This window comes from Sorex fumeus, unplaced genomic scaffold (genome assembly GCF_029834395.1).
Source record: "Sorex fumeus unplaced genomic scaffold, SorFum_2.1 ptg000033l, whole genome shotgun sequence".
Classification (NCBI taxonomy): domain Eukaryota; kingdom Metazoa; phylum Chordata; class Mammalia; order Eulipotyphla; family Soricidae; genus Sorex; species Sorex fumeus.
This window is the reverse complement of record NW_026606090.1, coordinates 17,191,763-17,215,462: the sequence shown is the minus strand read 5'-3', so window position 1 is coordinate 17,215,462 and position 23,700 is coordinate 17,191,763. Positions and strand designations below refer to the sequence as shown.

The following is a 23,700-nucleotide window of genomic DNA, read 5'->3' as shown; positions in this document are numbered from 1 at the left end:
AAAAATCTCCTAATTATTCAAAGTAATTAGCAGAGAAGTTCTGCTCTGAAAGAGTATAGTATAGCTGTCCCTATCTTAATGTGAGCAATGGACAGTGACTTCCTTCCACAGAATACAGTATGGAAAAGAGGGAACAAGGATTAACTCTATAATAGAGAAACATTAATACACCTAAGCCATATGATTAAGCTTAATAGTATATTGAAAAGTCACATTGTTGATAAATATCTTTGTATCTGATACAAAAACATAGACTGGCAGTAGATACCTTTTTTATACTGTGATGAGAATGAACTCTAAAAACATCTTCCCCAAAACACATTAAGCCATTCTAATATGAGGGGCATTTTATAAAATACCTACTGAGTACTCTTCAAAACGTTCAAGATAACCAAAAACAAGGGACATTTGAAAAGATACTATAATCAAAAGGAACCTACTACTACTACTGGGTGAGATCCTGAGGGAAAAAACATTAGGGAAATCTAAATAAAGGGAGAAAATCTAAAATAGTTTATTTAACAATCTACTAATATTGGCTCACTATTTGTAACAAATATACCATATTAATCTAAGAAGCAAATTATAGTTAAAAACTGAGTTAGGGAATACAGACACTTTTTTTTTTTAAAAACTAAGTCTGTAAATCTAATAAGAAGGGATAGGTAGGTGAGGGGATTCAGGTACATAGGTGGTATTAAGGAATGAATGAGGCAAATATTCAAACCAGAGAGTCGACAACATTGAAATCAAGAGACCTAAACCTTAACAACTGAACTCAGAAAGGTGCCTGTCAAGAGAGCAGGCTGGGGTAGGTTGAGAGTGTGGGGAGGGTGCGGGGAAATGGGAGGCAGACTGGGAACATGGGTAGAGGCAAGTGGACACGGTGGGCCTGGTGCTACCATAGTGTTATGCCTAAAACTCAACGATGAATAATTTTTTACTTAATTTTTTAATGAATCACTGTGAGATACAATTACAGACCTACAAACTTTCATGATTACATTTCAGTCATACAATGATCGAGTACCCATCCTCCACCTGTGCCCCTTCTCCACCACCAAAGTTCCCAGTATCCCAAAGCACATTCCCTTTTACTCCTCTCTCTCTCTCTCTCTCTCTCTCTCCTTTTGGGTGTTATGGTTTGCAGTATAGGTAGTAAGTGGCCATCATGTTTGGTCTATAGTCTACTTTCAGCACGCATCTCCCATCCAGAGTGAGCCCTCCAAGCATCATTCACTTAGTGGTCTATCCCAGCTGTCTTTTCCCCCAGCATGTGAGGCCGGCTTCCAAGCCGTGGAGCAATCCTCTATTATTCTTGGGTGTTAGTCTCCCATTCTGTAACTTTATACAATGAATAATTTTGTAAATCATGATACTTTAAAAAAAAAACCCAACCTTTTCTAAAATTAATTATTTTTTGAAACAGAACATAGAGGTTAAACCTTTCCCTTTCAATACCTGGTACTGCATATCCCCACCCCACAATCCCTGTACTGATTCCTGAGCCCAGGAGTAAGCCCTAAGCACTGCCTGCTGTGGCCACAAAACAAAAACAGCTCTACAGTTTAACAGAATTTATTAGCATTACTATAGTGATAGCACTATGGCATCTGACATATACGTGGCTGACCCGGGTTCATTCCTCTGCCCCTTTCTGAGAGCCCAGCAAACTACCAAGCTCCCTGGCAAGCTCCCCATGGCGTATCTGATATGCCAAAAAGAGTAACAACAAGTCTCACAATGGAGAAGTTACTGGTACCCACTCAAGCAAATCGATGAACAACAGGAGGAGAGTGCTACGGTGCAGTGCTACTATAAGCACCAACAACAGTTTAAATAAACACATTTAAATTTTTTAAGATGATAAAATATAGTTTTAAAATGATATTTATTTTAATACAAATCAAACCCAGTGATGCCAGGGAATTTCCAGTAATGCTTGGCCCAGTGATATAATGTTCAGGCGTGGCAGAGCTCAGGTGCCAACAGGGCAATATTTGGGAGTGTTCAGGGATGAGGGTGCTGTGGATTGAACCCAAGAGCCTACACTTGACAATCATGCTCTCTATTACCTGGGCTATCTCCCCAGCCTTGAAAAGCAAAATGAGTGAGGAGTAAGGAATAAAGAAGTAGACAAAATAACATCTCCCATCACGGCACAATTGTGGAAGATAAGAAGATAAGATGAATGGCTCCACTCTGAGTAACCCCCCACCCACACACACAATTAGGGCACCATTGTGTCTACTTTGCATTAACAGTATGAATGCTCTCCTTTCCTTTCTAATGTAAACATTTCTAATCTTAGTATACATGAAAATAATGTACTTAACCTGAGAACGGTTTTACAGAACTGAGCTTCAAGGGCAAGAGGGAAGGGGGTGATTGGCAGGGACCCTGATGCAATAGTGAAGTGAAGTGAAGTGGACACTGGTAGAAGGCATGGTTCTGGAATGTTGTGAGCATGAAACCCTATCATTAACCAACAGTATTGTAAGTCACAGTGCTTCAAAATAAATAAAATAAATGAGAGTCCCCAGACAATTTTGGCAAATAAATGCATTTACTGTTTTTAATTAATTTAAATTATTAAGATCCTTAACAGCTAGTTATCATTTATTTACAATCAACTGAAAGAAATACCTTACCTTTCGTTTCAATGTGGGCTTTGTAAGAACTGGTGGCGAATTGGACCGAGGACTTTCGGGCTCCTCTTCCTCCTCACTACTCTCACTGAAGCCCTTAAGGAGAGCCCTGTCACCATCACTGTAGCGACGAGGCAGTCTATTATTGCCTTCAGGTAATCGACATTTCAGAGCCTCAGGACTTTTCTTCAGCTGTCCTCGCCACAGCTGAACCCCCTCACTTAGTCTGCGTTTGGGAATGTCTGGCTTCCCATCCTGGCTTGGCTGAACCTGAGAGGCTGCCAACTGTTCCTCATTTTCAGTGTATTGTTCCTGCGAGTTTTCTGATTTTTCCTCACATTCTCCATATTGTTCCTGAGGAGTTGATGTCTCTTCCAAGAGCAGTTTAGAATCTTTATCACCAAAACGTTCCTGGGTTTTTCTGTTCTTTCTCCCCCAGCGACCTCTCCTAGACGGCTGATTATTTGCAGAAAGATTATCACAGGGAAGAACTTGTTTGTTCAAACGTGTAGAACTGGCTGGTACTATAACTTCTGGTTTCTTTTCACTTTCTACTGAGGAGTAAGAATCGTGTTCTTTACTTTCCCGGGATGCTGACTTTCCCACCTGATTTTAGAATACAAAACCATATAGATTAACTTTTCAGTCTTAATTGGTTATACTATCTATTCTGACATTTCAAATACTGAGATAAGAAAATCAGTTTTAAGAGAAAATTATTAATAGTTAACATGAACAGTTCCTGCAACTGTTATAAACACATACACATATTTAATCCTTGCAACAACCCTATTAAGCATTGTCACTGTTATCATTACTACTAAAGTCAATCATTATTGTTTCTGAAAATAAATAAGTCTTTTCCCCTCAAAATAAAAAATTATAAACAGAGGATGAGTTCTGGTGTATGGGCTACAAAAAGGGGTGTTTGAAAAAAAGTGAAAGAATATATAAGTAAGCAGCAGACATAGCTCAATGAGCTTTGCATGTAGTAAGCCAGGGTTCAATCCCTTGAACCACATGGTCCCCAAGCACTGCCAGGATTGACCCCCAACAACAACAACAAAAACCCACTACTCAAGTATATAAAAATAAAATGTGTGCAACTATTTTATTCTGAATATGTAATTTCATATTATAAATCTCACTTCACAGGAAGATGCACAAGTCAGATTGCTATGTTTATAAAAGGAGGACACAGGTTTTTAAAGAATAAAAGTGCTGCGTAAAAAAAAGAGGTAGACATAAAAAAGATATTTAAAACCATACACTGCACTAAGCTTCTCTCTAACCTTTTAGTAGCCTACTATAGGTACCCATTAAACTATCAGTACTATATCAGAAAATATGCATTTACATTATTTTCTTAATGTACTCTATCTCATTAATTTTTAATAGTGACCAGAATCACATTCAGTTCAGATCCCTCAATGTAACTTAAGATTTAACTGCTTCGATCTTCTGGAGATAACTCACAGAGTTAGCGAACATGGTTGGCATATGGTAGTCGGGATATGATTTCCAGCACTGCATAGTGTCTTGAGCACCATGTGAGAGACCCCACAACACTGAACACTTTACCAAGTATGGTCCAAGAAAACCAACAACAAAAAACACACAAATTTAGCTGCTCTGGTGAATAATGGTCCTAAGGAGCAAAAAATATGAATCTTTCAATAATTCAAGGCTTAAACATAAACAAATAAGTAAATAAAACCCAGTGCTCTTAAAATTCCTATCACTGAAATAAGCTCTGTGATAATAATGTTTATTTCCTGGGTTTATTTATGATATCACCATATAAATAATGAAAACCAGGTATCAAATGCTAAAAAAAACCTATCCTTTTGTCGTCAAAAAAAAAAAAAAGTATTCATGTCCTTACACTGGTCTCTAACTCTCTTTCTTGAAACTGTGGCTCTTCATTTTCTCCCTCTTCAGCCTCCTCTTCTTCCTCCTCTGAGACAACAGAATTGCAGACAATAACAGGAGTCCAGCGCAAACACTCTGGGTCTACATCAACAGGTCGCAAATTCAGCTGAAGCTTTGCCATATGATCCTGGATAAGTTTTTCCCGGCGGATAATCACAAATCTGGAACCAGAGAAAAGTTTATAGCAATCAATAATGTATGAGGAGTAACTAGCAATGAATAGATCTAGCTATAAATTCCATAAATCTATGAAGGTGATAATAAATGTTTCAAAAACAGCCTGTGAGAGGTGAAGTAAATGTTACTACATGAGAGAAGAGCAATGAATGAGATTATTTAAACCATTTAGTATCTCATTTCACTGCTACTCGAATAAAAATTATGAATATTTACCATCCATACAGCAGAAATGACTACTTCCCCTGTGATCTTTCCACAACCACTCTAGACAAGGGTGCCACCATTTTTTTTGACAAGTATTTCACTTTATAGTATTTGTATGTAAATTAACGATGAGTATATTTTACTTAACACTGTTTCTAGAGCTGTTCCTTTTGAGATTGTGAGAAAGGTGCCAGTAATGGAAAATTTAAAATTTAGTAGCTTAGTTTTAGGCAGAAGATCAGAAAAAGTTATAGAAATATGTAGTCAATACAATCAAGTATCTCAGAAAAGAAGTTGACGTATCATATCACTTATAACCTTCATCAATAATTTGGCAGTCTGACTCAAAAACTAATTATCTACCTAATTATCTTGGGAACATATATAAAGGGATGTGACACTCACTGGTCACTCCGGAAGTCCAACATACGGAGGTGATGGAGTGTAGAAGTAATATCTTGAGGACAGATTCCAGTCAACTTGCTTAATTTTTTTATACTGATTTGCTTGTCATTTTGGTGATAAAGGCACTCCAGTATTACACTTTTCCAATAAGCCATGTAGGAAAGACGACCTAAATCAGATAGTGGTTTCTCTGGAGATCCTGCTTGGCCTTCACGCTTTGATAACAAATAACCTAAAGAAACCCCCAAATTATGTCAGAGATAGTGAAGCAAATGAATTAAGAGTAACTACAATATTCTTTTCCAACACCATTACAGTATTATAGGCAGTAATCTTAAAGGCAAATTCCTTCAAGAATGAAATTGTAAAGTTGAAGATTATAATTTTTATCATTGAACATTATGTTAATATTGCTTTGTTTACAGTTAATATAAATTACATTATTAAAATAGTTAAACTGTTAGAAATCAGGACTTCATATTAAAAGGTTGTATTACAATTAAAGCAATAATCCTTTTTCTTAACGTACCATCCATGGGGGGGCGGGGGGAACTATGTACTTGCATATTTTTTTTGGACCACTAGATGGCAAGAGTTACCTATGAACTGAACAATACAAAACAATGCCATTTTATGTCACATACAAAAAGAACACTTTTCACATCAAAGCCCTCCTTACAATTACCCACCACTCTAATTCTTGGTGAGCAAGAATACCAGCGAGAAGGTGTCACTGTGTGTAGTATATTACTTTGTCCCTTTGTCCAATACACAAAACTTGCAAAATTAGAAAAGAATGACAAAAGTTCTCTATATCAAAAGTGAACATGGCAGAAAGACTGTAGCATAAAAAAATTAAAAAAAAAAAAACCCATCCACCTTAAAATCAATCCCAGAACTATAATGTGGCAAAATGTATATAACATTAGGCAAATAAAATGAAAATAAATATTGTAATCTTACACATCTTTTGTATTCTGCTTTGCTATTTATTGGCAAAACAGGTCCACTCAAAATTCAAAACAATTTATTGATATTAAAAGAAATAATCTGAATTCCACTTCTACTACTAATACAGAAAGACCAAGAAAATATACAAAACAACTAACATGTATTTGAAAAAATATGGTCAGGAATGTAGTAGGAGACCAAATAAAAAACATTTTATTCATTATTCTAACAGTGATATAAGCAACTAATGCTTGTATGTAAAAAATTAATTTGTACTATTATTTCTAGCTATCTTCCTTTAAATATTTTTAGCAATCTTTAAGACAATTTAGATATCTAACTGGTATTTTTAAGAATTTAAGCAATGTCTTTAGCAATATCCTCAAATACTGCTATTTTATAAATTACATAAAATTTACTGCAAACTTAATTCAGTTTCTAAATTATCAATGTTGATCAAAATGCGGGCTGGAGCGATAGCACAGCAGGTAGGACGTTTGTCTTGCACACAGTCAACATGGCAGACCCAAGTTCGATTCCCCCGCCCCTCTCGGAGAGCCGGGCAAGCTACAGAGAGTATCTTGCCTGCACGTATTCAATATGCCAAACACAGTAACAACAAAGTCTCACAATGGAGACGTTACTGGGCCCGCTCGAGAAACTCGATGAACAACGGGAGGTCACTGACAATGATCAAAATGCAGTTCCATAAAGATCTTTTTTGTTTTGGGGCCACAACCAGTTGTGCTCAGAGCTCTGAACTAAGGGATCACTTTTGGTGATCACTTTTGCAGATCCCTATGCAGCCCAGGGATCAAACCTGGGTCAGCTGCACGCAAAGCCAAGTTTTACACGCAAAGCCAAGTTTTACACGCAAAGCCAAGTGGGTAAACTATCCTCTGGCCCATAATGATCTCTTTAAAGCTCTTAAGTTTCAACTAAGTATGATTTGTTTTTAATATAGGAATCATACCCAACAGCAATGGGGAGCCTGGGATACTTCTGGTTATGCTTGCCCAGCATGGGCCAGTGTGGCTGGGCCCATAGTACTATGGCAACACTGGGACATACCTAGTGGTGATGGAGACTGAATACAGGTTCTCCCACAAGCAAGACATGTGCTCTGCCCGTGAATCGCTACACTTAATCACATAATTAGCAAATATTGTTGTGATAGTCTTTTTGTTTTGTTGAAAAGCTGGCTGTGTTCATTATGTGAGGGGTTGGATTTCCTGGGTCACACCTGGTGGTACTCAGTGCTTATTCCTGGCTCTGTGCTCAGGAGTGAGCTTGTGGAGCTCAGAGAAATCATATAGTGCCAGGGTTTCAAAATGGGTCAGCTTCAAGCAAGGCAAATGATAACCTCAACCTCTAGGCTGTCTCTCTTTCATCCTAGCTTTCAATTTTAACTCAAACTATTTCCTATATCCTTTACTGTTACTATTTTAAAAGTACAGTGCATGTTTTTAACTGAGAGATGAGCCTGTAGTTAAAACTGATGCACATTATAAATAATAATGCATTATTTCTCAATTTGGTAATGAAAATAGAACATGTGCTGTATTTCTCTATTAAGTAGTTATTCAATGTGTTTAGCACAGCGGGTAGGGCGTTTGCCTTACAAGCGGCCAACATGGCCGACCCGAGTTCGATTCCTCCGCCCCTCTCGGAGAGCTACCGAGAGTATTCGATATGCCAAACACAGTAACAACAAAGTCTCCAATGGAGACGTTACTGGGTCTGCTCGAGCAAATCGACGATCAACAGGAGGGCCTTTACCTTTACCTTTTACCAGTGTGTTTAGTGTTGTGAGTTAGGATTACTACATAAATTCAGCTATTATAAATTAACAGTGGCAACTTAAAGGCACTTGCATTAGATCACACTAATGTTCAATATTAGCTATTTTAAAGTATTTCACATCCAACCAAAAGAAACAGTTGTAGGGTTTTTAAATGCCATGTAGCAATAGGACAAAAGATACAAGGGACAAACATATTATCTGCAACTCTTTAAAAACAAATCTACAGAAGGTCCACAGAAAGAGATGAAAAATGATATAATAATTCTTACTGAAGTCGATGAGAAACCTGCCATAGCCCTTACGCTGGTATTGGGGAAGTATCATTATACAGGAAACATTGTATTTCTGCTGGCAGTGCTTTTCCTGTTGAAGAAAATGGAAACCAAGTATTAAAACATCAGACTAGTAAGATTCAACAGCAATGTGAATTATTAACAAAGACCAACATAACAGTTAAAACTACTGCCCTAATCCTTTGGGAATATCATGCACATCAAGAAAGAGCTACCCACTGGGAGGAGACAAGACAATGTTAAGTTGTACATTACTTACAATGCAACCATCTTATAAGGAAAAATATAAAACCAAAGTGATGCCATCTGATACCATTTGCAATCACAAACAGTATGTCCATGAGCAAAGGAATCTGTGTCCCTGACTATGTGCAAAGCTACAAAGTGTAAGTCAATACAAGAGTAGAGAACTGGGATGATCAGCAATTATTATTTTAAAGTTATTTCTATTTCCTGCTCTGGTGCACACATGACAGAATTCCACCTCCCGTTATTGGTTGTACCAAACTACAGAAATTCTCAAAATGTTGTAAGCAACACATTTAACATATTAAAGTGTATTTTAATAAAATTAATAAAATACATGTTACATTTGCTGAAATTATCTTCCTATAACTCTTAGGACATTAGCAATTTATACAAATGTTACATAATTAAATTTTATTATGAACTCAACTGAATAAAATACATCTTTTAAGCAATTTGATTAGAAAATAAAACCTCTTCTCCAGAAAAGAAAGGAGATTAAAGAAAGAAAATAAGCTAAGTAAAAATGGCTTATTTAAAAAATTTCTACCACCTAACTTTCAATATTTAAACTAAGAAGATTTAAACAAGAAAAAAGAGCGAGGTAATGACTATGTTTATTTCACAAGGTCTATCAATTACTACCAGGGGAACAGAAGTCTTTAAAAACATTTCCTCTGGAGTATAGCAAGCAGCTCTTTTTCCTAGGAGAGTAGAGTCTGGTAAATGTTACTAAGGCACCTTCTCACACTAGGTATGTATCGGAAATGTTCTATTTTCCTAAAGGAACTAGAGTTCCACTTGAATTCAAACAATGTTAAGGTGATATACTTACTTTAGAAAAGTATCCAACAAGGTGGCAGCCCTTGACATCATTCTGTGTTAGTACATAAAAAAGAAATGGCTCCACATCATAATAGAGTGTTTTGTGGTCAAGAAACAACTTTGCCAAGAGACACAGGTTCTGACAATAAATGGTACTCACATTCCCATCGACCTGGCAGAGAGAGAGAAAAAAAAAAGAACAATATGGTCAGCAGCATATCTTGTTCTAGAATATACTGATAACCCACGCATAATATAACCTATACTTATAACCTATGTATAGATGCCTCTGAGTATCTCTAGTAAGTCTAAGAGAAGCTGCCAGTGATCAGATCATATTTGAACTGAGGACCTATCACTTTTAAGGGTAAAAATCACGATGCTTGGTGTTTTGAAAACAACTAGGTACTTAAAATGGTGTACTTCAAGTATGAATAGCTAGATACTTGGAGGCAGTGACCATTTAAAAAGTAGCACTTTCTGGTCCAAAGAAATAATACAGGGGTTAAGGGTTTGTCTTGCATGTGGCTGACACTGGGTTTGATTCTTAGTGCCACATATGGTTCCCCAAGCACTGCCAGAAATGATCCTTGACCAGAGTCAGGCATAAGCCCTGAGCATTGTAGGATATGGCCCAAACATGTTTCTCTTTCCTAAAAATAGCATCTTCTACTTTTTTCGGGGGGTGGGGGGGGGGTTTGGGGGAAGGGGGCACACCTAGTTGTACTCAGAACTTATTCCTGGCTCTGTGTTCCCTTTGAAGAGCTCAGGAGACCTTATGGGATACTAGGGATTAAATCCAGACTGACCACATTCAAGAAAAGCTCCCTATCTGCTGTACTCTTTCTCTGCCCCCGCCCCCATCTACTTTTAAAATAGCTTGATCACAGAAATCATACAAATGAGAAGATTATTCTCTTTCATATTTTCTCCCCCTTCCCTCCTTCTCTCTCTCCTCTCTCTCTCATCTAAATGAAAACTCTTATAGAAGAGGGAGACAGCTAAATGGGTTGAAAATCATAGATGGGAAGTGAATTTGATTCTTCTTTTTTCAAAAAGTAATTCAATGCAAGATCTTAATGAAAATTCTTATGGACTAGGGAGACTGTGCAAAGGGCTGGAATGCATGGTTCACAGGAAGAAACCCCAGGTTCAGTACTTGGCACCACCACTAGGGTGACATCCTGCACAGTGCTGAGAGTAGCTCCTGAGCACTGCTAGGAATGAAAGAAAAGAGAAAAGATAACATTTTCTAAAATACATCTGTAAAGCAAGGTATGAATGAGACCAGTTGTAGTTACTGGTTTTGGCATATCAAATACACAACGGATAGCTTGCCAGGCTCTTCCGTGCGGGCGGAATACTCTCGGTAGCTTGCCAGTCTTTCCATTCTCCCTTCCGAAATCCGACACTCCATTTCGTCAGTAAAGAAACAAACAGCACCCGGCCCAGACAAGGTCAGACCTGAACACCTGAAGAACCTGCCATCAGTACTCATCAATACACTGGCTCGGCTCTTCACTTGCTACCTGTCTGAATGCAAGGTTCCGTCCCAATGGAAAATCAGCAGGACCGTACTACTGTTCAAGAAGGGAGACATCCATGACATTGGCAACTATTGCCCGATCTGCCTATTGTCTGTCATCTACAAGTTGTTCACTCGAGTCATTCTAAATAGGATTGGCAGAACACTAGATGAAGGACAACCATGCGAGCAAGCTGGGTTCCGCAAAGGATTCAGCACCACGACCATATCCACACAATAACCAAACTCATTGAGGTTTCTCGGGAGTTCCAGATGCGGCTCTGTTTAATGTTCATTGATTTAAAGAAGGCCTTTGATTCTGTTGAGACGGAAGCGGTCATTGAAGCCCTAGCCAATCAGGGCATTCAAGCCCAGTACAACAAGATCCTCCGTGAGCTGTATTGCGGATTCACTACCAGGATCTCACCATTCTACAAAGAAGTGATCGTTGATGTCGAGAGGGGTGCGGCAGGGTGATACCATTTCACCGAAACTCTTCAGTGCCACCCTCGAGAACATCATGCGACGACTGAAATGGGAAGGAATGAGAGTGAAGATAGATGGTCGGCAATTACACCACCTCCGCTTTGCTGATGACATTGTTTTAATAACACCAAACATCAGCCAAGCAGCACAAATGCTGGCCGACTTTGACCGTGAGTGTGGAAAGGTAGGACTACAGCTGAATCTTACGAAGACAATGTTTATGAGAAACAGCCTCGTTCCTGATGCCCCATTCGCTCTCAATGGAACGACCATCTCCGAATGCAACAGCTATGTGTACCTAGGTCGAGAGGTCAACATGACAAATGACCTGGCACCCGAGCTGCGCAGGAGGAAGAGAGCGGCTTGGAACGCCTTCAAGAACGTCGAAGAAATAGCTAAGAGGACGAAGAACCTCCGGCTCCGGGCACATCTCTTTGATTCCACTGTTCTTCCTGCATTAACATACGCCTCAGAGACCTGGGCCCTACGCAAACAGGATGAGAACACTATTCAGGTCTCCCAAAGAAGAATAGAAAGAGCTATGCTTGGAATATCACGTTTCACTCAAATGAGCGAAAGAATCCGGAGTTCCGACATCCGTCGATGATCAAGAATCAGGGACGCTGTCTCATTTGCCAAGGTGTCAAAAATCAGATGGGCTGATCACCTAATGAGATTTAAAGACGACCGCTGGATTAGAGCTGTTACTGACTGGATTTCACGGAATGTCAAAAGACCGCGTGGCCGCCCACCTACCAGATGGTTAGACTTCTTCGTCAAGATCATGAACGATCGGTTTGAGGCTCTTCATGTTCCTGGAGCGAACAGATGCCACTGGGCTACACTAGCACGCGACAGGGACAATTGGAGACATTACTGGCGCCCGCTCGAGTAAATTGACGACTAACGGGAAGTTAAGTGATTAAGTGATTAAAGCAAGGTATACTTATAGTTCAGAATGTGTCAGTAGCCAAAAAGAATGTCGTTTAAATGTCATGACCAGATTTACAGCCACATAAAACTACTTACTGTAGTATTAATGGTTGTTAGATGCAACAAGAAGACTCCCTGAGTAGCAACCTAGCAAATTAGGTATTTCTTGGCTCCTGTGGCTAAGGAGAACTATGATGAGCTCTATACTTTGGAAGATATGTCCTGATATCCCTGCACTCTTAAAGTTGCAAAAGTTTAGGAAAATGTCAATGAATACCAACTTTAGACCCAATACATTGACAGTTCAAGCTGGAAACTTCCTCAACAATAATATTACTTCTTTGAAAATGCACAATATCTGTTTAAGTGGAGAACTTATATCAAATACCCAAACTACTCTCTCCCAAGATGAAAAGCTCCTCTGTATCTCACCTAACATAAAGTTTGAGGAAAGATCAAGAAAGTAAGAAACTATCTAAAATTCTTCCACCATGGCAATAAACAGAACTGAGCAGATACCATTTAATTCTTGGCAATCGAGCCAAAGAATTGAGAATACTGAAACTGAAAATCATTATTAGCAACAGAGAATCATAAAAAAAATTAAGCTTTATCCTAATGAAACCAGAAAAATGCAGTAAGATTTACTACTGCTATGAAAATGGTCTCTAAAATGATTCCTTTTAAATTAAGCAAAAAAATTATTTCATTTCACACTAAGAGTTCGTATCACTATATCAACTGTCATCCCGTTGTTCATCAATTTACTCGAGTGGGCACCAGTAATGTCTCCATTTGTCCCAGCCCTGAGATTTGAGCAGCCCTCTCCTTACTCATCTTTCCCAACAATATTGAAGGCTCTTGGTAAGCTACCCATGGTGTATTCGATATTCCAAAAACAGTAACAATAATGGGTCTCATTCCCCTGACCCTGAAAGAACCTCCAAAAGATTTCATATACTCAGAGATAATTATATCACAATCTAAGCAAAGTCAGTTGTCATTTCCTAATCATTACAAATCATAATTAGCAGTACCTGTTCTTTCTTGGTGATAAAATGAAATACTATTTATATCTTTGATTCAATGAAAGATAGAATTTATTTGTGAGCAAGTCTGTGAACTTGCTAAGAACTGGATTTAACCAATTCTTGTAAGTTTAATTACCTGACTCAACACTAAGTAAACAACAGAAAAACAAGGTATTTCAAGAAATCAAAATGCACAATTAGCTACTTTACTGGTGGCACTGTACTTGACTACAAAGACATCTACTAAACATCTTCTACATTACCTCAAAAACAGAAATATTATTCTTTCTGTAAATCTCATTGGCAGGAGGGTGGAACCAACCACATTTCTTCATGTGCTGCTGTAGAATAGTTCTACTTTTCATATATTTTAGGCAGAATTCACAAAGATACAATTTAGGCAGCCTATAAAAAATAAAGACAGAACTTTAGATTTCAAACTTTCACAACATTGCTTTTCTTGTTCTTTTAGCTCATATATAAAGAATACATCAATATCCCCATTTATCATATGATAAAAATAGAAAAAATATAATAGAAAAAAATTCAAAAATAGATCCAATTGAAAAGGTGAGAAGTCGAGACTTACAAATCAGTGTTCTATATATTAAACTTAGTCTTCCTGTTCCTACTTTTTTGAAAAGTACCTGCTTGACAAACATGAAAATTTCATATTCAGTCATTCTTTATAATCTCGAATAAGCAGAAAATATTATGTCTTCAGAACACACAAATAAGCAAGTATTTTGTCAATCCATATATACTTTCTTCTTTAATTTGGCCACTTGTTAATTTTAGAAAATTAATCACTTACTGTGCTAGGTATGTATTACTGTGTAAGATGGACATATAGTAAATAAAAGCAGATTTTGAACATCTTTCTTTTGAGGGGAGAAGGGGTTGGGCCACACCCAGCGGTGTAAATGTATACTATTCAACAAAAGTTCAGGATATTCTTTCATTAAACTATACTTAACCAAAGTCCTGTTATTTTAGCGATAGTGTAACATTCTTCCTTATAATGAATTTTTATCAAAGAGTAGAAAATAAGGTAATGTTATTAGATCAGTTCAGAAAGTAATGCAAAACAAAAACTAAACACCATAACCTTTTCTTCCTATACTGGTCTGAAATCCAGAAAGCCACCTGGCTCTTCTATTGTAAAATCTATACCTCACATGTCAGTAGTATAATAGTTCCCAGCATCCGGAACTCTGTCATGAATAGTCAGTCATGTAATCTGAGATATGATACTATCATTAATACTGCATTATGAGAGCTGGGAGATAGTACAGTGGTTAGGATGCATGCCTAGAATGTACCTGACCTAGGTACAATTCCTGGCAACACATGGTCCTCCAAAGCATCATTGGATGCAGCCCTGAAGTTGGGTAGCCTAGGTATCCCCATCACTTCAGGGATCAAGCAGCATCTCATTCTCGGATCTTGAAAACTCTTTGGTTGAGAATAACTGGTAGAGGCCGAAGACATTCTAACTACCACTTGGGAGGCCAAAAACAACCAAAAACCTGCATATGATAAAAAATACAATCAAAAAAATTATTGTATCCTTTCTCATATAAATAAGTATCGAAGGTGATGGGCAAGGGCTGGAAAGAGGGAGAGGGAGGGAGAGCAGGGAGAAAGAGAGAGAGAGAGAGAGAGAGAGAGAGAGAATTAAAAAAATAATTAGGCTACTATCATAATCTTCAAAACGAAGGTTTCACAAGATTATCCTAGAATTAAAAAAATTATATTACTAAATAGATAATACAAAAATATTTCATGCTTCTCCCACCCTGGGAGGGTCCTCACAACACCCTTCATTTGGTACTCTCTTCTCTATCTGAGCTTCCTTTTCACCTAGAGCGTGTGGCTGGCCTTCCATTCATGGAGCAAAATTCCTGGTACTAATCTCAGCCATTCCTGGGTGTTAATCTCCCTTTTTGTTGCTTTATGTTCCCCAGTTGAATGCAATCTTTCTGTGTCTATCCCGCTCTTTCTGACTTGATCATTGTATAACTGAAACCCAAGCACAAAATTTGTAAGCCTATAACTGTACCTCATGGTGTTTCACTAAGAAAAAAAGAAAAAAAATTTCATTTGTTGAAAGTGTAAAAACCACAAATACTTTTTCAAGTTCTACATTAGAACTGATTTTGAATCAAAACTGCAATGTGATTTATCTGAAAACATCAAATATTCAAGTAAAGTTTAACAGAATACTAGTTTTGTGTACATTAAATGTTTCATGTCCTAATGGGAATAAGAATGGATATGTGCTCTTTTCCTTTCTCCCTTCAGAATTCAAGCTGTGTGTTAATTCTTCCTAAAAACTTTTAAAAATGTCATTTAAGAACTGAAAATTTCTAAGAAACTACTGCTGAGCAGTTTTTGAATGTCAACAATATACAATATTGTCTTCCAAAATCTCTAGTATGAGAAAAATCAAAACCTGAAATTATATCATTAATATAAAAGTGATGTCAAAGTACTGAGAGAGACAAATAACAACTCACATTAAGAAATAAAGCAAGAAGTAGAGCCAAGAGTAAGAACAAGACCAGTCTCTAGGCGCTTTAGTATTTCCTTTGGACAATGTTTCCTCTATTATGCCAAAGAGGAATGACAGTGGAAGGAAGGAAGGGTGAGTTAGAGGAAAAGGAAGGAACCAGTGACAAATCACTAACATTCCAGATTATGATAAAAATCTATGGTAAAAGCATCCAGTTCTCAGTACAAAGACATGAAAATAACATACAATTTATTTCCTAAGGTCTACAGTTTTGCGAAAGCTCTACTAGCAATCAATTCACACAAGAAAGCATCAGAAGAAATGAAATTTCTGGAAAAAGTTACTGCCAAGTTACATCTGAAAAAGTATGAAAATTCATACTATTTTCTCAGAATAACAAAAATGGATAGATTAATAATTTTTAAAAACCACTGATGAAACATTTTATATAGAAAATAAATCATTATGATTTATTAAATTCAGTTCTTGATTAAAAAAGCAAACATTTTGAAAGTCTCTTCATTACAATCAAATCAACTGGGATAACATTATTAGTCTAAAGGAAATCATCTAATAAAACTCCTTAAAAGAAACAAAGCATTCCTTCTTGCAAATGGCTGCAGTTCTCTTATTGAAAAGATGACAGGAAATGAATTAAGTACATAGATTATGTATACTCCTAGCCCCAGAGAATACTGCTACTGGGTACTGCTTCTTGTCATCACCTTCTACATGATAATATGAAAGTCTTCAATATCAAAGAGGATGGTCACTTTGATAATCAACTGTATGAAAAATATAGCATCCACACTTGATTTTTGTTCCAAAGTTGGTCACTACACTGACACCCCAGTTTGTAAAGTTACTGTTTCCCTTTTTTTCTAGGATAATGCAAATACTATCTTGGGAATTCCTATCGTAATTTCTTGACTTACAAGCTTTGCCCACATTGGTAGAGCTTCTTGTAGACTTTATAATATGCTAACCTACAGTAAACCTGAAAAACTATAGAACTCTCTCTGACAGAAAATTAAAATAACCTTCCTCAATGGATATAAAAATTTATAGTAAATAACTTCAGAAATTGATGAGAATTTACAGTTCCTATTCTACTGCTGCTTTCTGAGTACTATTATACTTTTCTAGTCTTGTATCTTTTTTTCTTACTGACACTATTTATTCCTTCACTGAAAACCAATGCTCTCAAATCTGGTTTAACAACAGTTTCACCAGGACAAAACGTTTTTTTAAAAAACTGAATCCTTTTAAGATCTTAAAAACAAACAAATAAACAAAAAAAACCCAAAATATGAGACTCAAGATTTTATTCTCATCGTTTTATTTCTCAAAAGACAGTGCTGAGGGTTGCTTTTTATTTCCACTCCTGCATTAACTAATTTCTACTCTTCCCCTTGAGGAAGACAGGTATATACAATCTCAATGCATTTGTACTACGATCCTTAGAACAATTGATAAACAGTTGATATACACAATGAACAAGCTTGAGAACTCCTGTAATTTCAGCAGATTACAAAGAACTCATGAAACACTAATATTTTTAATATAATAAATTAATTCCTCAGCATATTTATTCTTGATCATTTAGTATTGCTGCTATAATGAAGTCCTATACTATTCTAAATACCAAAGTTTTGTAGGCAACTGAGGAATGTTCTGCCCTCTATTAACATACATTCTTAATAAAATAATAAATATGATTTAACATCTTAACAATTTAGATTAACTGTTGTGATTCCATGATATTTACACTATGATATACTATAAACAGGATGCTATCTTAAAGCTCTACCTTAGTTGTCTGAGACTAACTGGTCCTAACTGATTCACAATAGCTGTTTTTCATGAGCTTGTGTGTAAATTCCTGGAAATCTTGTTTTTACTTCCATTTTTGTTACTGATCTGGTGTCTATAATAACATTCTCACTCATTTTTCTATTTCTGCCAGATCAGAAAACTAGACAAGCAACTTAATTTAAATTATGTAAAAATGTAAAGTTAAAAAGATACTGAGATTGTGCCAGAGAGATGGTACAGGAATTAAAGCACCTGCTTGAATCCTTGGCACCACATTTGGTCTCCCAAGTACAGCCAGGTGTTCAGGAACAGCCCCTGAGCACACAGGGTATGGCCCAATTCACACACACCCTACCCTCAAAATACTCAGTTTTAGTGTTAACAAATACCTTAACCTATTCTCCTATTCTTCAAAATAACCCATGTTAGAGGCCAGAGAAATAGTGCACTGCGCAGGGCACTTGCCCTGCATGTGGTTGACCAAGGGTCTATACCTGGCAGCCTATATGGTCCCCTGAGCCCTGTCAGGAGTGATACCTTACAGTACCAGGAGTAAGCTCTGAGCACCACTTTATGTGGCTCAAAGCAAAAACTAACAAAATAACCCATGTTAACATTTTTTGTCACTTGTCATCCCACTGATCATTGATTTGCTCAAGCAGGCACCAGTAATGACTCCATTCATCCTTGTCACGTGCTAGTGTAGCCCAATGGCATATTGGGGGCTTTTTCAGGGTCAGGGAAATGAGGCCCGTTATTATTACTGTTTTTGGCATATTGAATACGCCATGGTGAGCTTGTCAGGCTCTGCTGTGTGGGTGCGATACTCTCAGTAGCTTGCTGGGCTCTCCAAGAGGGAAGGAGGCTTTTTAGGTGGCCTCTAATTGCTTTTACAGGTATTGCTCTCTTCGGGAGCTGTTTTATAGTCTCTGGATCTTGGCTGTTGAAGAGATTACATGGCGCCAGGGGCAGTTTGTGGGTGTGACTGCCAAGCTACTGGAAAACTGGGGAATCTGGGTGGAGGAGGCTTTGCTATTATTCTTAAGAATAAGTTTGCTATTATTCTGAAGAATCAATGTGATTCAGTAGGTAAAGGCATATGACAGCATTCCCAGGTAAATGGGAAACTAAGGCACATGGAGCTCACATATTCAGGAAAGCATCAAGTAAGTGACATGCTTCAAATGAAAAACCAGTGTTAATGTTTTTTCTTTTTAAACCAAATTTTGTTTTTTTCCCCAACTCTTTCATTTTCAATTCTAACAGAAAATAAGTGACATTGAGCACTTACCATTTTCTAGCCAATTTACATATTTTGATTCCTCTAATTTATATGGGGCTGGAACAATAGTACAGCGGTAGGGCGTTTGCCTTGTGTGCGGCTGGCTTGGCCGAGCCGGGTTCTCTAGGATAACACTGTTCTGTCCTTCCTGCATAGCCTCAGGTAGTTTAGGTTTACTGGGTTGCTCCCATCGCAGTGCTCCCATTTTTCTGTGTTTATTTGTAACTTCTTTCTTTGTGTTCTGTTGACTTGTAAATAGTTTTTCTCTTCTCCCTAAGTCCTTTGCATAGTTTAGTCAGAGCAATGTCCTTTTTGTATGGACACAAGAAGACATACTTTTGTAATGTGACTCTCAGTAATATTTCCCTCCTGGGCATCTGTTCTCTCACTTAAGCCTCAGCTGCCTTTACTTCCTATCACCCCCAAAAGCAGGGTCCCGACTAGGGAATGGATGGAACCAGGGCAAGCGGGAAGCTATGTGGTACCCTTGATTGAGATGGGCCTGGCCAAAGCACCATAATGCTTAACTATAAGTTAAGAGCTTGGTCATGGACAAATGCTGTCATGATCCAAAAGAAATAACTAGATTTGGACCCTGCTAGGGTTAGAAATGATTAATCTGGCCTGAGCACTGTAGTCGGAGTCTGTGCCAAGATGTTTTCAGGAGAGCTACCCTACAAATCCTCAATGTTATCTCTTACTGTGTCCATACAAAAATAGCTAGTACTGATGTGCTAATAAGTTACTAGACTGAGGAAAAGAGAAAAACACCTTAGAGGTATTTTGCCCTTGGGCAGTCAGGAAGGGCTTTGGAATACCTTTTAGGTGGTGTTCCCTTTGAACTTGGTGGGCCCTCAGAAAGAGCTTTCTTATGTTGATTTGGCTACCTGATTGAGGGCAGTGTCAGCCTGGAGAGATAAGGGAGTTGGAGACAAGAGAGCTGGAGAGAGTGCACAGGGCAGCAAGATGGACCTCGGAAAGACTAGCAAGGGGGACAGAGAAAGAATGTAGAAGAATACAGGAGCAGGTACATGCAGAGAAAGAGCCCAAGCTGCGAGATGGAGCGGAGAGATGAGCGCGAGAGACAGGAGGAGACCGGAATGAGAGGCAGTGTGACACCAGAATGGGAGGTTCAGAGAGACTGGGGCAGGCTCACTGCGAGAATGGAATAAATGGCAACTGATCAATCAACCAGCTTGGCCCTCGTTTTCTCCAGTCTGCCCCAAGGCCCGGGCTGCCTGGCTGCGGGAGCAGCTCAGGCCCACCCAGAATGCGGGTGGCTAGAGGGAGAGCCATCAGGGCCCCCCTGGCCGCCCTCAAAGATTTTATACAGGGTTCAATTCCTCCGCCCCTCTCGGAGAGCCCAGCAAGCTACCGAGAGTATTTCGCCTACATGGCTAAGCCTGGCAAGCTACCCGTGACGTATTCAATATGCCAAACACAGTAACAAGTATCATGATGGAGACGCTACTGGGCCCAGTCGAGGACAATAGGAGGACAGTGCTACAGTGCTAATTTATACAATACCCCATATGAGATAAGGGCTATTACTATTCTCTTAAGAAAACATAAGTACATTATAATTGGATATCTTCCAAAATAATGCAGTTTATAAATGACAGGTTAGAATCCTAAAATCAATTTGGCTTCAGTTAGTATGCTGCCTCATCCTCCAAAGCTCTTAACTGAGTTTTATATGTTGAAACTCAAGATAGTTATATAAAAGATCACTGTATACCATTTGACCAACTCCTAAAGAGAGAACCCATTTATTAAGTTTGCTAATTCAGATAATGGGATTATGAAAATAGCCCAAAAAGTTGTAACACAGGTGAGAGTCCCAAGTTCAAATCCCAATATTGCACTATCTTCCTAGCACCACCGTTCCCCAAGATTTTTAAATAAAAGACTACTCAGTGCAGCTTCATTTATATTTTTGATTCTTAATGTAAGGAATATTTAAAAAATATCTACATTTTACTTATTTTTCAATAAGTTTGAAATCTTTGAGAGGTCTAGCATCACACAAGATTCTGAACCAAACACACTGGTACAAAGATTGCTTTGGAATCTGGCTTGAACCATGCCACTGTTTCCCTGGGTACAAATTACCTCTCTCCAGATCACTCTGATATTGTGAGGGTTGCCACTGGGAGGCACCGTGTTGTTCTTTGCTTTGTGTGTGTAAGCACATCTCTTGCCTTGATAGAATTGGGTTTTGTGCTGAACATAAACACCTTCAATTTTAAGAAGAGTTGAGTGCTCCTTCTGGTCCCAGAGACCCCACTTATAGCCAGCAAAAATGGTTTTGGATCATAGCCTTTCAGTTATTTCTGCCATTTAGACAGATCTCTACATGATTCAAGACAGTGGAAAGAATGTGAGGAACATTTAAGGAAAAATATTCTACTTTCATTCTGATCATGTTTTGAGTTTCTAATTTCAAATAAAAGCCTTTGGAGAGATTACAGAAAGGAAAATCTAAAGACAACCGGAACTAAGTCAGGATCCTACTACTGTGGACTTCATTGAAAGTCACCTGTTTCTTCAAAAGTAAAAGGAAAACTGAACTAAAAACTCTTCAAGGTTCCTTCTAATTTTGAATTTAAATATAAAAGATAAAAAGTTTCTCAAAACATACCTTGAGTATTCTTGAGGATAGGGGGAAGAGTACCACGTGTGGATTTCATACTTCCCAAACTCAATAACAGAAGGACAGCGGACTTGTGGATCAGGGGGGCCAGTCACTCCAACTTTCTGTAAAGTCAAAAATCACATCACAAAAGTTAGCTAGATCATACATATCAATATAACAGAACAAAGATATGGATCTTTTTGTCCTGGAATTTCACAGAACAAAACAAGATTAGGAATAATTTAACATTATTATTCATTAAATAATTTAAAAAATTAAATTTTATTCATAGAATAAAATTTTGTTCTTTATTTGCACCCAAAGGAAGAAAATGCTAAATTTCTTAAAACCAAGTGCAACTACTATTCCATTTTCTATATTCAATACTTCTTCAACTTATATGAATACCTCTTAACTTATATGAATACTTAATTTATATGCTTAGTGACTTTCAGCAATATTATGAGCTGCACTACTTTAAAAAAAGAGTTGCTTTCAAAATCTAATTAGCAATTTGAATATGTCACTGCTAATTATCATAGATATCAGGTTTTGAGACCCTAAAATGAAAGGGCAATTTTATTTGCTCGGTAACCAATGTAGAAACAGATTCATACAACTATGCATGCTTCTGTGTTTAGGAGATACTCTAAACATTAATATCATTTTAACTTATAGTATCTTCCCCATTTTAAATGAGGTGCTGTGATTTATAATACTATTAGTGATAGTTTAATTTATACATCAATACAACCACATCCATCACTTCACTCCATCAATATCTGAAGGATCCCTTCCCAATCAACCCATCCCTAAAATTTAGTTTTAAATCAAAGAGATATATTAATAAAACTTTATCAAAAGATTAACCAAAATTATCTTTCAACGTTATTAAACATCTTCAGTGAAGCGAAGCTTTTACCTCCATCTAGCAAATCATCTAGCAAAGCTTAGTTGAGATTTTTATTATTTTCCTATCAACTCATTTAAGGAAGAAGCCTCTTGACCACACTCACTGAGAAATCCTCCCTAGTCTTTCTAACAGCTCCCTTGTATAAAAGGCCAAGGGATTTAGCTCAGGTTTCATTTTGGAATACAGCCAGGGGAAATCTTAAACCTCTTTCTTAGATACCTCAAAACAAAAGACAAACACCTATTAGTTGGACAAATTATGCTATACCAAGGGTACTACAGTTCTTCCAAACATAAAAATTGTAAGGAAATATAGGAGACAGGGCTAAAATAAGGTTACTGGGGTTGGGGTTGTTTTCCTCAAAATCAAAATAGAACTCTGTAAAAGGTTTTAAAAACATTAATCTTAAAACTGTATTTCAGAATCTACTCAAATTCACTCATAACTTTTAACCTATATTCAAATTTTGAAATATAACAGCACAGAAATCATAAAAATAACCAAATCTCAGAAGCCCAATCTAACATCCCAAGACAAGATCAAACAAGGAAGCATAGAAGTTGAAGCACAAACATAAACCTGCTGCAGCACTGCATGTTGACTGAGGAGTTTCCTATCAGCCACTTGATGCTCTTCCAGGTGGATGCCAGATGTAAACGAGGATATCCAGTTCCAGTACAACTGTTTACACATCACCACAACTAAGAGAGTTCTTTAAACACAACAGCCGCAGCAGGATTCCCCACTGCTTCACCAACCCTCTCCCCTTTCTGCACTATGAAATGTTCTGGTACATACATGTATCTACCTTCTCCACCACCCTCCAATTCCCCCGTGAAAGTCTCTTGAGTCACTGTGTTTACAGTTAACTAAGGTTTACAGGTTAACAGAGTGAGGAAGCCACAGCTGCATCTAAACCATTTGTTAACCCAATCCTTGCCAAAATCTAAAATATATTAATAGGTCACCTTTGCTACATCATTTTGTTTAAAATTTTAGATGAAAGACTCTTAACTGGCAACTTTACAAAGCATCTGTATTTAATCAAGAGCACAAACTATTTTCTAATATAAAGGT

The 23,700-nt window shown here is 37.6% G+C and overlaps 1 protein-coding gene across 2 annotated transcripts in view; it reads right to left on the bottom strand.

Annotated features, from left to right (window-relative positions):
- Positions 1 to 23,700, bottom strand: part of KAT6A (lysine acetyltransferase 6A) — a 117,786-nt gene that overhangs the window by 7,078 nt on the left and 87,008 nt on the right. For both annotated transcript variants that reach the window (XM_056116910.1, XM_056116911.1), the window contains exons 9-15: positions 21,717 to 21,832; positions 13,727 to 13,868; positions 9,499 to 9,660; positions 8,394 to 8,487; positions 5,370 to 5,601; positions 4,534 to 4,741; positions 2,652 to 3,254 (exon numbers count right to left, since the gene is read on the bottom strand). In XM_056116910.1, the coding sequence (XP_055972885.1) occupies positions 2,652 to 3,254; positions 4,534 to 4,741; positions 5,370 to 5,601; positions 8,394 to 8,487; positions 9,499 to 9,660; positions 13,727 to 13,868; positions 21,717 to 21,832 (1,557 nt within the window). The remainder of the gene's footprint in view (positions 1 to 2,651; positions 3,255 to 4,533; positions 4,742 to 5,369; positions 5,602 to 8,393; positions 8,488 to 9,498; positions 9,661 to 13,726; positions 13,869 to 21,716; positions 21,833 to 23,700) is intronic.